The 15,898-nt window shown below is 42.9% G+C and overlaps 1 protein-coding gene across 2 annotated transcripts in view; it reads right to left on the bottom strand.

Annotated features, from left to right (window-relative positions):
- The window catches only part of GNAL (G protein subunit alpha L), a gene marked incomplete at both ends in the record, with an annotated part of 135,911 nt that overhangs the window by 31,292 nt on the left and 88,721 nt on the right, over window positions 1-15,898 (bottom strand). For both annotated transcript variants that reach the window (XM_080821836.1, XM_080821837.1), the window contains one exon: window positions 8,763-8,860. In XM_080821836.1, coding sequence (XP_080677962.1) covers window positions 8,763-8,860 — 98 coding nt within the window. The remainder of the gene's footprint in view (window positions 1-8,762; window positions 8,861-15,898) is intronic.

Raw genomic sequence — 15,898 nt, 5'->3', positions numbered from 1 at the left:
TTTGTTTTTTGTTTTTTTTTTTTTTTTCTGTTGGGGTAAAATTTAGGTCCACAGCAACACAACTCTTGAGCAGAGCTTTGTGGAATTTTGACATGTGTGAAGGGACACATGTGGAACCCAAGCTCCTATCAAGCTGTTATGTACATATTTTCCACCTCTTGCAGCCGTGCTGCTGTTTGGCAAGAAATCTGTAGGAGGACACTGGCCATCACCCAGATGGCGCGGCACCTGACCCGTAGTATAACCACGAAGGTAAGTTCCCACGGGACACAGACGGTGCCACGCCCAGTTGCACACAGCCCGTCCCATGCTGAGCCCCAGGCTCTCATCACAGAGCAACGATCACATCACCACAGGTGCAAATGTGGCCCAGAAAAGAATTCTGTCTTCAAGACTGTCTTTGTGCATTTAAAAGTTAAAAAACCAAAACATTTAAGTGTCTATCAGACTTTGTATTTATCTTCAGAAATGGGAGGAGGCTGCTAGGAAGTTAATTTCTTACTCTTCTCCTTTTCACATTCGGCATCATTTGGCTTAAAATGTTTCTTGGGATTACAAAGCAAATTAAAACCACAACAACGGAACAACAACAACCCTGTTTTTGCTACTATTTGCTGTTATTCATCTACATAAACCAGAGTATTCCCAAACCCTTTCCCCGGCAGGAAGAAACTGGATGTTGAACCCTGGTGAAAGACTCAATTGTCATCTCTGAGCACTGGGTTTCAATTCTGTTTTTATCAAAATGGCCACATGGATCTTATAGGAAGTCAATGTGATCCATGTGAACATCTAAAATAAGTTCCTTTCTAATAAAATACCACTCTGGTTTGATGCATTTATTCTCATAAAACACGACTTTGGTTTGGTATTTGATGCAAATTGCATTTGGTCCAGCTGCTACAACTTTGGAACCTGGCCTTAGCCTTTTTTATTATTTTTTAATTTTTTAAAAATTTTATTTATTTTTAAAAAAAAGATTTCATTTATTTATTGGGGAGAGAGAAAAAGAGAGAGGGTGAGGGAGCAATCATGAGCCGGGGGGGAAGGGTAGAGGGAGAAGATTCCCCGCTAAGCCAGGAGCCTGATGAAGGACTCAATCCCAGGACTCTGGGATCATGACTGAGCCCAAGGCAGACGCTTAACCAACTGAGCCACCCGGGCACCCCACTGGCCCTGGGGAGTGTTTCTTGGCACCAACTGAGCCACCTCAAGGAGCATGGGAGAGGCTAAGGGCGACGCGCTGGGCTTCTCACTGCTACTGACCCCTCCTCACTCCTGGTACCCCACACAGGACAGTTTGACCAGGGTTCTACTTCTAAGAAATAATTGGGGAAATACAGTTCTAAGGCAGCAAAAACATTACTATTATTATTATTATTTACCACATATAGTTCAAAGGCTTGATTTTCACAGCCCTCGAAATGAATGTAACAATATCTAGGGAATGGGAAACACCAGAAACCAGTGTGGCGTGCTGGAAGGGACAGGACTTGGAGCCCCACCTCAGCATCCTCTCTTTATAGGAGGTCTGAGGATTCAATGAGGTGATGTGTCGAACCCACCAGGATTCTCCACTCAAGGGAGTGGTTTTCTGAAAGATTTAAAAAATTCTATTGGTCTCTGATCCTGACTCCCGGCACAGAGCTTCTGAAATCCAAGAATTCCTAAGTGGGAAGAGCACTAGGGGCATCTTCTGTTCTAATATTTTGTTTTTGGCCCCCCGTTCCCGACACTGAGCTCCTAAATCTCTTGCACCTTTCTATGTGACCAGAGCATCTTTTGTTTTGTTGAGGTGACTCTGGCTGGGCTCCTCGATGGGGCTGGTCACTGCAAGGATCAAGCCATGATTAGAAGCTTAGACCTTTCAGCTCCCCACTACTCCATCTTCCGGGAAGGGGAGAGAGGCTGGAGTTGAGGATAGATCATGCCTACGTGATGGAGCCTCCATAAGTGCAGGGTTTGGAGAGCCTCCAGGTTGGTGAACGCGTGCCCGTTCACCAACAGACAGAGGCTCCTGTGCTGGAGACCCTTCCCGACCTCACCCTGCACATCTCTTCATGCGGCGGCTCATCTGTATCCTTTATCATTTCCTTTAATAAACCAGTAAATGTAAGTAAGTGTCCCTGAGTTCTTTGAGTTATCAATGGCAGAGCAGACACTGTACATAACCTATTCCTTGAGACTGGCATCTGACGTGGGGCAACCTCCTGGGACCGAGCCCTTAACCTGTGGCATGTGACATGGGCTCCAGGTAGACAGCGTCAGAATTGAGTTGAATGGGACGCTACCCAGCTGGTGTTGTGGTGAATGGCCTGGTGTGGGGAAAATACCTCACACGTCTGGTGTCAGAAGTGTTGTGAGTGTGGCCACGGGTGAGTGTGAAGGAGACACGGGGGGAGAGGTGTGGGCTTCCTGCTCACACGGAAGCATGTGTGTCACACAAGCCCTCTTCAGAGTTCCTTCTCAGGGCAGGGTTTCCAAATGGGCATGGGAGAAACGGATATAACCCCGGGGCTGACTGACTTATTCTGAGCTATCTGGTCTACCTCCTTTGTCCTGATACTGAATTTATTCCTTATACCTAAAAAAAGGCAGACTGTACTGCCCATGAACAGCAACATTTCCAGTTCTACAGATCAAGAAAATAAATCTGACAACACATCTGGCCAGAGATGAAGAGCAAAATGAGCGTTAAGAAGAATGTTTATGTGCCCCCACATGGTTGATTATATATTTAATGAGTTCAACAGTATAGAGCAACACACACATTTTAAATTATAGTTTCTCTTATTATAAAATGACCTGGGGAAAAAAAATCAGCCTTGAAGTTGAAACCTCATTTTTGCTAATAATTTTCTGATTGTCTCCAAAGCTTAGATTAGGGAACTTGGGAGCCATGGGAACCAAATGGTGCTGGGGAGTAAATGTGGGAGATGCGGTCATTAAGGCTCCTGACAGATGGCCAAAGGCAGACAGGGACCCGGCAGAAAATCACTGTGCCCTTCTCACTACTCTTTCCTTTTTTTCTGGAATATTCTCTCTCTTTGAGAGTATTCTAAAACCAATTATTCAAATGGGTGCGCACCCAGAAGGGCTTATCACGTAAACAATCAGTACAAAGTCTAAGAACCTACACTCTGAGCTGTGGAGTTTCAAGTTACATTAAGCAAAGTCTGATTTTATAAACCTGTTCTAAAGATCCAATTTTCTCTGATTTTCTTTCTCCCAAAATAGCTGTTTCCATGGCTACATAATCACTTATTATTAGGACTTAGAGGAAATGCATTTTGGGGGATAATGCGGTAGAGACTGTCTTTTAATTTTCACAGTGGGAACTGGGCAATTCCGGATAAAATATAATCTCTGGTGATTTGCACAGCTTGCTTGGTGCCTCAAAGACTCATTTTCCCCCTAAGTACAATAGTTAATGCTCAATTATAATGACTGTTCCCACACTCCTCCAGCCAGGGCGGTGGGTCTGGCTGCCCACCTTACTGACCCTCTGCTCAGGGATGTGGGGGTGGCCACTGACTGGACCTGTGGGTCCCAGGGACAGTGGGTGAGGCCACGGCCTGATGCAGGCCACCTGGCCTTTAGCAAAACCAATCTCTCTGTTTCCTCTGGGATATGGCCTGGAGATTACAGCGTGCATCTGCCGTCAGAATCCAGGGTTGAGAAAAGCAGACAGGGAAAGCAGAACTGAAGTGCCCAGAGAGCAGGAACAGAAGAGCTGGTTCCCACAGCGCCTTTGACTCAGCAGTGGTTCCCCAGAGAGACTCAGAACAAATTTGCCATTTCTTGAGGTAGCCCGAGCAAATATCCACTCCTTGCATGTCAAATAGCATGATAAAGATCGCCACAGCTTTTTTCATTTTTATATCATGGGTGCTTTACAATTGGGGGGCTCCTGTTTGCTTATATGTGTTTTTAGCATCAGACTGGCATGCATTTGTGATTGATGGAGGCCTTCTAAAAACCAGGCTTTGTGAATGCAAACATAGACTTTCATCTGTGGTTGACAAGAGGACCCCCGGTTCAGCAAGGACCCTGCCCCTCTGGCCGATCTTGACCAGTGTTCCCCTCGCTTTTCCTGCCCTGATTCCCTCCCTCCTCCATAATCGTCCTTTTTTTTTTTAAAGATTGAGATATAATTCACGTAACATAAATTCCACATAACATAAAAATTCACCAGTTTGAATTGTACAATGGCATTTACTATATAGTCACAAGGTTGTGCAACTATCAATACCATCCTATTCCAGAATGTTCCCATTATCCCCCCAAGAAATCCTATACCCACTAGCAGTCGCTCTCCATTTTCCCTGCCCCTGGCAATCAGTAATCTATTTTCTGTTTCTGTGGATTTGCCTATCCTGGACATTTCATATAAACCCAACCATATAATATGTGGCCTTTTGTGTCTGTCTTCTTTTACTTAATGTAATGTTTTAAAGGTTCATTGATATGGTAGCATGAATCAGTGTTTCATCCATTTTTAGTCCAAAAAATATTTCATTGTGTGATGGACCCTGTTTTCTGTACCCATTCATTATTTGATGGACATTTGGGTTGTTAGCACTCTTTGGCTCTTGTGAAGAATGCTGTCGTGTATATCCCTGGATGAGTTTTTGTGTGGACATATTTTTTTTTAAAGATTTTATTTATTTATTTGACACAGAGAGAGAGGGAGCACAAGCATGGGGAGAAGCAGAGGGAGAAGGAGAAGCAGGCTCCTCTCTGAGCAGGGAGCCTGATGCAGGGCTCGATCCCTGACCCTGAGATCATGACCTGAACCGAAGGCAGATGCTTAACTGACTGAGCCACCCAGGCGCCCCCGAATGTATGTTTTTAATTTTCTTGAGTAATTCAGGAGTGGAACTTCTGGGTACCTCTGTGTATAAGCTTTTAAGGACCTTCCAGATATTTCCAGACTCCTCATCGGCAGCTCTGCCTTAACAGGATTTCAGCATCACTGAGAACCCCTCTTCCCCCAAATATTCTCCTGGTTTCTGCCATGGAAGAAATGACTTTAATGGAGCTTAGAATTATTCCTTTCCTAATAAGTGTTAAGGTTCAAAATACAATACTGTTGAGCGAGGGAACACAGTGACTTACATTCACACCAAGATGTAAGTCAGATGTTTTCTCAGAGCAATTTTGATGGGAGGAAAAAAGAAAACGTGTCAGAACACTGGGGATCTGCAAGGGGGGGAGAAGGAGGCCACAGAACCTGAATCTGGGGTAGAGTGTGCACTTTTAAAGGGACAGACCAGCTTTTCCTATTACTACCATAGCTCATACCAGGCTCCTCTTTTGCTAATTAATTTTTCCAAATAGCACCTACTGTGCACAGACTTCACGAAAGAACATTCACCTGGACATTTAAGGAGGAATAAGACACATTCCCTGAAGAATTAAAGATTACGAGGGTTGGACAAGACGGCCTGAGTATCACTGTCTCAGGTTTGATGCTGACATGTCTTTTTTTTTCATTGGAGGGACGCTGACGACTGGTGGAGGCAGCTTCTATTTCTTTAACTTCGAATTTGGCAACATAATATCTCTGTTAGCCCTATATTGCTCTAACAAATGTTTCCAAGACATTCCTTATTTTTTTAAAACTCTCACCCCCTACCTTGAAATCTGGGTTTAGAGGCAAAACAGCAGCTATTAAGCTATTAATAAGCTAGTAATAGCTATTAAGCTATTAATAACAAAGGTTACTGATCCAACTTGGTTCCTGTGTATTAAAATGGATAAAGAAAGCAACATTGTAGCGGTGAGGTCTTGGTGGGGAACTGCTTTCTGTGATTCGGCCAGACCCAGAGTTAAGAAAGCACCGCTCAAGCTTTGGTGCCTCGTTCCTGTCAAGTCTGGGAGGGAGTCTTGATCTCACGCACGAGGCAGCCTGTGCCCATGGCTCTCAGTCACCTGAAAGGACGGGACCAAAGGAATGCCAGACCTTGGCTCTGGGAAACCACGATCTTATGTGCCTTAGTTTACCTCTCTGGACCTCAGCTTCCACATGGTGACGTAACAGCAAGAGCTGATCTAGGGCTCACGGGCACTATTTTGAGGACTTTAGAGATAGACATATTTAATGCTACGAGAACTGTATGCGAACGGGACCCATAATTGTCCCCATGAGTTTGCCCAGAGCCTTACATGACTGTCCGTGGTGGAGCAGACATCTGAATCCTAACTCCCTGTTGTTAAGGGCTCATACGAATTCTTCCTTTTAAAAAATTTATATTTGCATATTCTACGTTAAATTAAGTGATTCATTCTATCGCTGGAGTGGTGCGAGAGTAAGTGGTCTGTTCTTTCTTTTAAGAAAGGGAAATTCCTGATATGATACTGAGTAGCACTGGGACGCTCCCTCACCACATCTCTGCTCAAGAAATACCAGAAAAGGATGATAGAGTTCACGTTCCCATCAACTCGAAATGCCAATGTAAGTGAATTTAAAATCATCATGAGCTGTGCTTGAAATTGTTAGCATTAACTTAGGGTACTCTTTCTGTCTCTACGACACCGCGGTGCCTTTTAAAACAACAGAGATGACAGGTTCGAGAAAGAGCTAGTGAGAGCCAGAAGGAAAGATAAGGGCCCTTCGGGAAGGGGTGCGCCTCCTGAGACCCCCCAGGGTGTGTCTGAGCTCCACGGGGAACCCTGCCCCTCTCCACATCCACATCTAATCCAGCCTCACTCTCGTGGAAGCAAACGTCCATAACAAATGACAGGACAGTAACCACAGCAGTGTACTCACAGACATCAACTAAAGGGCACGCCAATTTAAAAAGGGAATATTGACTGAAGGTAAGTCTTGAGGGAATGGTTTAAGCGTGGCAGAAGAAGGCAAATTTTACATACTTTTCTAGATCACAAAAATTTTTAATTAGTAAGTAGTTTCTTCAGCGTATGGAGTGGAGGGCCATTAATGCTCCTGGTGCTCATTTCAGGGTGTACGCAGCAGGCGGGTGTGCATCGCCGTTTCACTACCCCTGCCGCACCAAGACCGCTTGCGAGAAACACCTGCCGCTCACCCAATGCTCATGGACTGGGGCGACGATGAGCCAGTTCTTGGTCATTAAGGAGCTTAAGTGAACCTTCTTAACATCATCAATCTCCCCCATCTCAACCCTGAGATCCTCCCCCCTCCTCTGAAGGACTCCCTCTCCACCTACTTCTCTGTTGTGGTTTTAGGCTCCTCTTCCTCCTGAAACCAGCCTCTGGGGACTGAACTTCCTTGTCCAGGCCCCTTTCGATTCTGAGCTCCAGGCTCCTACAAGCAGCCGTCTGCTTCCCCCTTGGGCAGCCCCTCTATCTCCAATCTAACTTCTCCAAATCAGAGTCTGATATTGTCCCATCCTCCCCCACATAACATCTCCTGGGTTCCTCCCTCTCAATAAATGGCACCGTGACCTTCCCTCTGGTCCTCCTTGATCCCCACTTTCCTCTGCCCCCAGCATTCTGATTCACCACCTCGTTCTGCCCCTTTGGGTCCCAGGGCTCACCTCCATGGCTGCACCTGACCCCAGCCATCCCACTCGGGTCCCTGTTCCCTTCTTCTGATGTGCCACACAGTGGCCAGAGTGACCCCAACAATCCCTGTCACGGAGCCGATGGTCATTCACTGCATTTGGAAGAAGTCCAAGGTCCTTGGCAGAACCTTTGGCAATCGGGAGGGTCTGGCCTCACTGACCTCTCTCATGTGTTTATGGCCACTCTTTCCTTACCCATCTGTCCCCAGACTGGCTTCCTGTCACTGCTTGGGACACATCCAGCATCCTTGCCATTGGCTTTTCTCGGTGCCTGTCATGAGGCGATGGTGCCTGACCTCCTCTGAATGAGGAGGGGCTGGGGTGGCCACCCAGCTACCCTCTCCTGGAAATCAGCATTCCCAGCGTAGCTCCTCCAGTGGCTTCCATCTATCGTGGATTCCCGGACCGCATGCTTATGGAATCTTTTCCCCAGGTCAGCATTTTTAGAGTTTCCAGACTTAAAATGTAAGAACAGTCATTTCTTGCTATCCCAAGTGTTATATAAAACAACTTTAAATACAGTTTTTGTCACCAAAATAGCAAACATATCTAGACGTTCTTGATTAACTTTCTTCTTGGGCCCACTATTATCTAATGGTCATAGAATGAATCTAAAATAGCAAAAGAAAATAGGAAAGTGAGCATTTCAGGGAAAAACAATGAGCCAGCCTAGGCACCAGAGTCATTTCCTTATTTCCTATTTCTCTTCATTGCATTTTTTTTTCATCAAGGCTTTACTTATTTTATTAATTACCATCTACTTTCAAGGGTCTAGTCTATTTCTAGCATGTATAAGGCATCGCTTATCATTCAAGTAAGTGCTTGGGCTCAATGGCGGACATGGATAGTATTTTAAAATTTAATTTGGGGGTCCTGTTCCAAGGTGAAAATATAATAACGGATATCTAAGCACCTCCCAATTCGCAGATATGCCTGTCATTTTATAGAAGGCAAAAGGATGAATAGAACTGAAAACAGGGGTCCGGGGAAAATGAACACACCTGCTTCTGGTTCTTCCTTGAAACACTGATTCCCGTCGGAGTTTCAGTTTTCCATCTACCAAACCCGGGCCCTTTGAGAAACTGATTTCTGCAGTAAGATGTTAATGCTTTGTCCCTCGCACTCAAGAGACTTCATTGACCCTGGGAGGGCAGCATAATTGAGGGGGTAAGGGTAGCCTCGGAGAGGCCGGGCCACGCTCAGGAGCTGACTTACTATTGTGCGCAGTCGATTAGCTGATACTCGTTGGACCTCTCAAAGCACGCCTTCACGCCTTCATCATCCCACAGCTTCTTCACATGATCGAAGAATTCCTAACATTTGAAAAAATTCGAATAAGAAAGCACAGGTGTTAGAATCTTTTAAAAAGTTATTACAAGTAAAAAGAAACTGTCCCTCACCCCACCAATTTTTTTTTTTAATTTTTTTTTTGCAGGTAGCCCATGAATTGTTTTCCTTATAGGAGTCGACTTCACACACGGTAAAACGCACAGGACTTGAGATTGGCTTGAGGAGAAATGGATACACCCGTGTTATCGTCGCTTGATTCCACCTGCCAAACATTCTCGTCCTTCCAGAAAGTTCCACCAAATGAAAATTACGAGTCAGAAGTAATTTTGCGGCATTCACCAATGATACATACAGCAGCTGTTTTAACAGTAAGTTTAAAGTTCTTCATACTCAGTCACCTGCCTAGTGGTACTGTCATGTCAGCAGGGAAAAGCGTGTCTATCACAACGGTAAGTTCGGTTTTAGCTGTTGTCCCTTCAGGTTTCCGTGAGCCACGATTACGAATAGCCATGACTGAGCGGATGAGTTAAATGTGGCCCAGAAGCATTAGGTACATCAGAAAGGAAACCTTGAAAATTTCACTCTTTGGGGATACTAATTCACTGATTTTGTGTGTGTGTGTTTGTTTGTTTCTGGGGCATTTTCTGAAACTACAAATTACACGTGAACTGTGATTTTTGGTTCCCTCAAGCCCCTGTGGGCACAGAGCTCAATTTCACCCATTATGGCAAGCTCTCCCTCTCTCCAAGTAAGAGGTGGCTTTATGAATTCATATTTCCAAAATTACCCAAATTAAATTAACAGTGCTATGGAAGCAAATGACAACACATCAGCTGCTAAATATAAAAGAAGTTACGTAAATTTTCACAAACCCCTTCATTAGAATATTTATATCCCTTCCCACATCAGTCATCCTCACGGCAGCCCCAGGAAGCACCCATTCCCATCTCTGATCTGCACCAAATCCGGGGCTTCTGATGCCTCATGTCCGTCGATTTTTTGGAGGAAAAAAAAAAAAATAAAGAGCTGGTTCTTTTCTGGAAGATTCACGATTCCATACAAGGGTGCACCCTGAATACCGTGGGGGCCCTCTTTGAAAAAAGAAACTTAAAGTCACGAGTATGCAATTAGGTACCAAACCTCAGAAGGGGCAGGAGGGGTGAGGGGCTGTGAGGTTCTGACATCCTAGTACCAGGGACAATCTTTAGAGGTCTGCTGCGTCTCTACACCTATGGTCTGTCGGGCTCCTCATTGCCACGAACAACTCCAACTACCCACAGCTGACAACGAAGGGAAATCTCCGTATGATGGAGAGGAGCTGAACCTTTCAGTTTTTGTCTCCCTAGATTTATGGTTCCTTCTGGAATCTCGCACTGCTGCTCTTATCACCCCAGTGAGGGTGTTTATATAGGCTTCCTTAAATTTCTTTTTTCCCTTCAAAGAGCCATATGAACACACACACACACACACACACACACCAAATGAGAAATACTCTATTTTCTATTGTCAAGATGCTCTTGAGAGACGATGGTAACCTTTGTGTCATGGTGATTTTTGGAATCGAGTTCCATCTCTCTTCCCTCCTACAAACCCCCAGTGTTGTCGTTTCCTGAATAAAGTCCCTTTACTGTCTTCATCAGGTGTCAGAATCATTTTTTTCTGCAGCAGTCTGAGCTGAAGCTTCTGAGACAGAATTAGAGAGGAGAGCTCGAATTAAGAACCAAGACGCACGATTTCTGGGGTCCGTGTTAATAGGGATGGTGGGCACTGTGTTTTTAAAGCAGATGCTTTGGACAACCCCGGAGGAACACAAAAGCAACAACAATCTCAGCTTCCACTTCGTGGTTGGTGAACAAAGACACTGGATTGGAATATAGCTAGGTCTCCAGGATTCTCCATAGTTACTTTTTTTTTTTTTTTTTTTAAAGATTTTACTTATTTATTTGACTGAGAGACACAGCGAGAGAGAGAACACAAGCAGGAGGAGTGGGAGAGGGAGAAGCAGGTTTCCCGCTGAGCAGGGAGCCCCTTTTTGAGACTCCAGCCCGGGGATCATGACCCGAATGGAGGGCAGACACTTAACAACTGAGCCACCCAAGCGTCCCTCCATGTTTACTTTTTAAGCGGTTCCAAAAACCTCGTGGAAAATTTCAGAGCTGCTACTGCCATTGCTTCTGCCTTTTATTAGAGAAAATTTCCAAACTTACAAAAGTAGAGAGAATTCCCCAGGCCACTCATTACTCAGCCTCCTCTGTGTGTACCAGGACATAGCCAATTCTCTCTTCCTTTTTTTTTTTTTTTTAAATGACTCATGTCTTTCCCCACATTTATTATTTTGCAGCAAAACTCTTATGTCATATAATTTTATTTCAACATTATTTCTAAAAGATAAAGTCTCTTAAGAAATCATAGCCACAACACCACTCTCTCAACTAAAAATATAACAACAAATAAAGAAATGATTCTGTAAAATCATTAAATATTCAGTTAGCCAATGCAGCCCCTCTAGCTATACTTAACCTGTTGTCCAGAGCCAGGCTAGAATTCTCACGCCATTTGTGAAACCAACTGGGAGATAAATATGAGGAGTAATTTTGGCATGCCTCCATTAGCAACTAAGATGAATAATATTAAATAAAACTAATTTCAGTGTGCGTGTGCGCCTAAGAAAAAAAAAGATGATTCACAGAGAGATGTAACCCACTTCTGACAACTGAGAATATGTAGAAATTGAGGGTATAAAAAGAAAATTACTGACATTTCTTTGTTTTTTTTGATTACTGAATAAGAATCGACTTGAAATCTTCATGTATTTAGCAACTGAAATATGTAAGCATTTGTTACTCTTATTTAAAAGGTTTTGACATAGCATAACCTATAAGCTTACCAAGTCACTGAGGTGTATAGCTGAAACCAATGTCACATTGTATATCAGCTCTACTCAAAAAAAAAAAAAAAAAAAAACCCAAGGGAGTTTGAGTTGTGTTACAGAAAGAAAAATAATAATGATACCAAATTTAAACTTACTTTTAAAAAGGCAAGGCTCTAACATTTTCATAACACCATTCTGATTTTTCAATCAAAATTGAAATTAAAATAAAAAAAATGCAAATATCTAGCTCTTGGCGTTTTGTGTCACAGCATTTTCCTTTTGGTCCTGCGGTCTACATCTCCCTTTCCACACGAAGTACAAAGCAAACCTAGGATTCTCAGATGGGTAACCAGTTTTTTTCTTTTTCTTTAAATTCCTCCTAACCTCTCTAAAATGGAAATCATGCAAGAGTAGGCAAATTCTTGTATGATATTCCTGCTGACACAACTTTCTGGTTGCACTCACACCTGAGATCTATTTTTCATTTTTTTTTTAAAGATTTTATTTATTTATTTGACAGACAGAGATCACAAGCAGGCAGAGAGGCAGGCAGAGAGAGAGGAAGGGAAGCAGGCTCCCCACTGAGCAGAGAGCCCAATGCGGGGCTCGATCCCAGGACTCTGGGATCATGACCTGAGCCGAAGGCAGAGGCTTTAACCCACTGAGCCACCCACATAACCCTATTTTTCATTTTTGAAATGAGAACCCAAAGCCCATTTCTTGTCTCTGGAAGGGAATGTTGTGCAATAGTTTGGAGTCAACGCCCTGGGTACACACACAGGTCTTGGGAAGAACTGCTTTCACAGGCGGTACGGGTGGAAATTGTCACGAGGTTGAGTGTAAAAACATTCTTCCTCATGCCTGTTAGCCAATATTCCTTCTAAGATGACTTATGGAAAAATCTCAAATTTTAGTATCAAGATGACTTTTTTTTTTTGCATTTCTGAAGAAAATGCTTTTTATATTTTCTTATTAATTTTTAATCTTCAGAGCCCTGTGACTCTTCTCTGTTTTTATTTACATTACTGAGTTGATTCAGGAAAGCATACAGGTCCCGTTTGGGCGTCAGTGTTCATGTTTGTGTAGGGCTTGGCCTTATGTTCTGGATGCGAATTTCACTTCTGGTCCCACCTAACTTGACTCGTATTCCAATTCTGTTCTCCTGCATTTTCAGTTATTTTATTACCTTGTATTATAACTTTGGGAGCAGCACTAAACACTTTCCAGAACAAGCTGAAGCAAAAATAAATGTCTGACCGAACTTTTTATGGGAACATAGTGGATAATGTCCACCACCACAATCCAGGGACCTTAGAAATAGGCAGTTTCAGGTCAGAACCCATTTATTTATATGGGATTGTCTAAAGCTCAAGTTTAGGTCTGATTCATTTAAAATACACACACTCAGTTTTAGCCCTAGGATTAAGAGAATGACACAATAGGATTTTGTCACTTGTTTTTTCAAAGATCTGGTGGATATCAAGTCTGTGTGGGCTCTATCATGCCTGCCGACACCACGATTTTGTTATTCATAATCTGTCCATCCTCAAATCAAATTTAATACAGTATGTTGAAAAGTCTATCTAGAAACAACTTGCAGAAACTATGCTAAAAAAACCCCAAGCCCCAAACATTAAAATCATTAGCAGTCCCCTTGCCCATGTCTTTCCTCTGACCCCCCTGGGAAAGAATCTTGGCAAGGAACCACATAGAAAAAGAGGTCGCCCCTAGCATTTACTGAGCGCTTCATATGTTCCAGGCAATGTTCTAAGGGCGGTATGTACAAGGTCTCATCTGAGATAACCCTGCCTTGTAGGCGACTCAATTCCCATTTGACTGATGACAAAACAAGTATGATTAAGAATATTTTATATTCTCTTGGAAGGAAGTGGTCAAACCTGGCTTCAAAAGCATGCTCTGAGGCTTTCTACCTTCGCCGTCCTCCTCTGCTCCGTGGCTGCTCCCTGAGCCCGGGAGACCAGAGAGGACAAAGGCAAATTTGTAATATACCCCACACTCGTCTGTTTTCTTTTTTTTTTTTTTCCTTTAGGACAGCCTACTTTAACTATTCTTAGGATCATTTTAACAGCTTTTGAGGTATACTATATATACCAAAAATTCACCCATTTATTCATACACTCAAGTTTTAGAACACAAGCAAGTTTTAGAACACCTCCATCATCTCCTTACCCTTCTTTGGAGCCAAGCCCAGCTCTCCCCCACACCCTCACCCCCATCTCAGACACAGTTAATCTAACTTCTGTCCCTATAGTTTTGCCTTTTTCAAGAAATTTCATATCAATGAAATCACCTTGTCCTTTGTGCCTGTTTTCTTTGAACTAGCAGGGGATTTTTGAGATTCACCCATTTTGTTATGTATATTAGCAGTTAGTTCTTCTTAAAAAATTGCTGAGTTCTACTCTGCTGTATGAATACACCACGTTTTGTGTATTCATTCAGCAGCAGGTGGACATTTGGGATATTTCTGGTTCTTGACTGTCGTGAGGACTGCTGATCAGAATATCTGTGTACCAGACTGGGTTGATTCTACCCAGGAGAGGAATTGCTCGATTATATGGAATGTGTTTAACTTTAAAAAACTGTGACACTGTTTTCCAAAGTGGCCATTCCCTTATACATTGTCAAGCAGTGTCTAGTGGTTCTAGTTACACCACATCCTCAATACCTGGTTTTGTCCATCTTTTAATTTGAATTACTCTGGTGGGTATGTAGTGGCATCTAATTATGGCTTCAGTTTGTATCTCCCTAAAGACCAATGACTTTGAACATCTTCTTTTATTTTTTTTTTAAAGATTTTAAAAATTATTTATTTATTTGACAGACAGAGATCAAAAGTAGGCAAAGAGTAGGGCAGAGAGAGAGAGAGAGAGAGGAGGAGGAGGAAGCAGACTCCCCACTGAGCAGAGAGCCCAATGCGGGGCTTGATCCCAGGACCCTGGGATCGTGACCTGAGCTGAAGGCAGAGGCTTAACCCACTAAGCCACCCAGGAGCCCCATGAACATCTTTTCACGTGACTGTTGGCTACTTTGCATATCTTCTTGTTAAGAGTCTGCTCAAATATTTTGCCCATTTAAAGAAATTGGATTGCATGCCTTCTTACTATCGAGTTTTATTTCTTTTACAAGAATAAGACACTTGAAAAAACTGTCTGGATTTAAGTCCTTTGTCAGCTATAGGTTTTGCAAATATGTCCTCCCAAACTGCAGCTTGCATTTTAATTTTCTTGAGCATCTTTTGATGAGCAAAATTTTAAATTTTGCCAAAGTCCAGTTAATCCATTTTATCCATTTAGCATTTTGCTTTTTTTGGTGTTCTAAGAAATCTCTGTCTAACCCGAAGCAAAAAAAAAAAAAAAAAAAAGAAAAGAAAAGAAAAGAAAAATTACCCCCAAGTTTTCTTCTGAAAGTTTTACAATTGTAACTCCTATATTTAGGTCAATGATCCATTTGAGTTCATTTTTGAGTACGGTGTGAGGAAAGGGTCAAGTTTCACTCTTTTTCATACAGGAATCAGCTTCCCCAGCATGTTTATTGCAAAGACTACCCTGCCCCACTGAATTATCTTGGTACCTTTGTTGAAATAGACTGTATACATGTGGGGTCTATTCCTGGATACTGAGTTCTGTTTTACTGACCCATATGTCTATTCTTCTTCTTTTTTTTTTTTTTAAGATTTATTTATTTATTTGTCAGAGAGAGAGAGAGAGAGAGAGAGAGATCACAAGTAGGCAGAGAGGCAGAGAGAGAAGCAGGCTCCCCACTGAGAAAGGAGCCCGATGCGGGACTCGATCCCAGGACCCTGGGATCGTGACCTGAGCCGAAGGCAGCCGCTTAAACGACTGAGCCACCCAGGCATCCCCCATATGTCTATTCTTATGTCCACAATACACTGTCTTGATTTCTGTGGCCTCGTAGTAAGTCTTAAAATTAATAGTGTGAAGTCTTCAACTTCACTCCTCTTTTTCAACAATGTTTTGGCTGTTCTAGGTCTTTTGAATTCCCACATACATTTTAGAATTAGCTTGTCAGTTTCTATGAGAAAGCCTGTTGATCTGAGATTGCACTGAACCCATAGCTCACTGAAGGGAGAAGTACCACCTTAACAAGATTGAGTGTTCTAATCCATGCACAAGATGTGTTTATTTATTTATGTGTTATATTATTTATT

The sequence above is a fragment of the Martes martes genome (assembly GCF_963455335.1).
Source record: "Martes martes genome assembly, chromosome: 13".
In the NCBI taxonomy this organism is placed as follows: Eukaryota; Metazoa; Chordata; class Mammalia; order Carnivora; family Mustelidae; genus Martes; species Martes martes.
The sequence above is the reverse complement of the archived record's forward strand: the minus strand, read 5'-3'. Positions and strand labels throughout refer to the sequence as shown.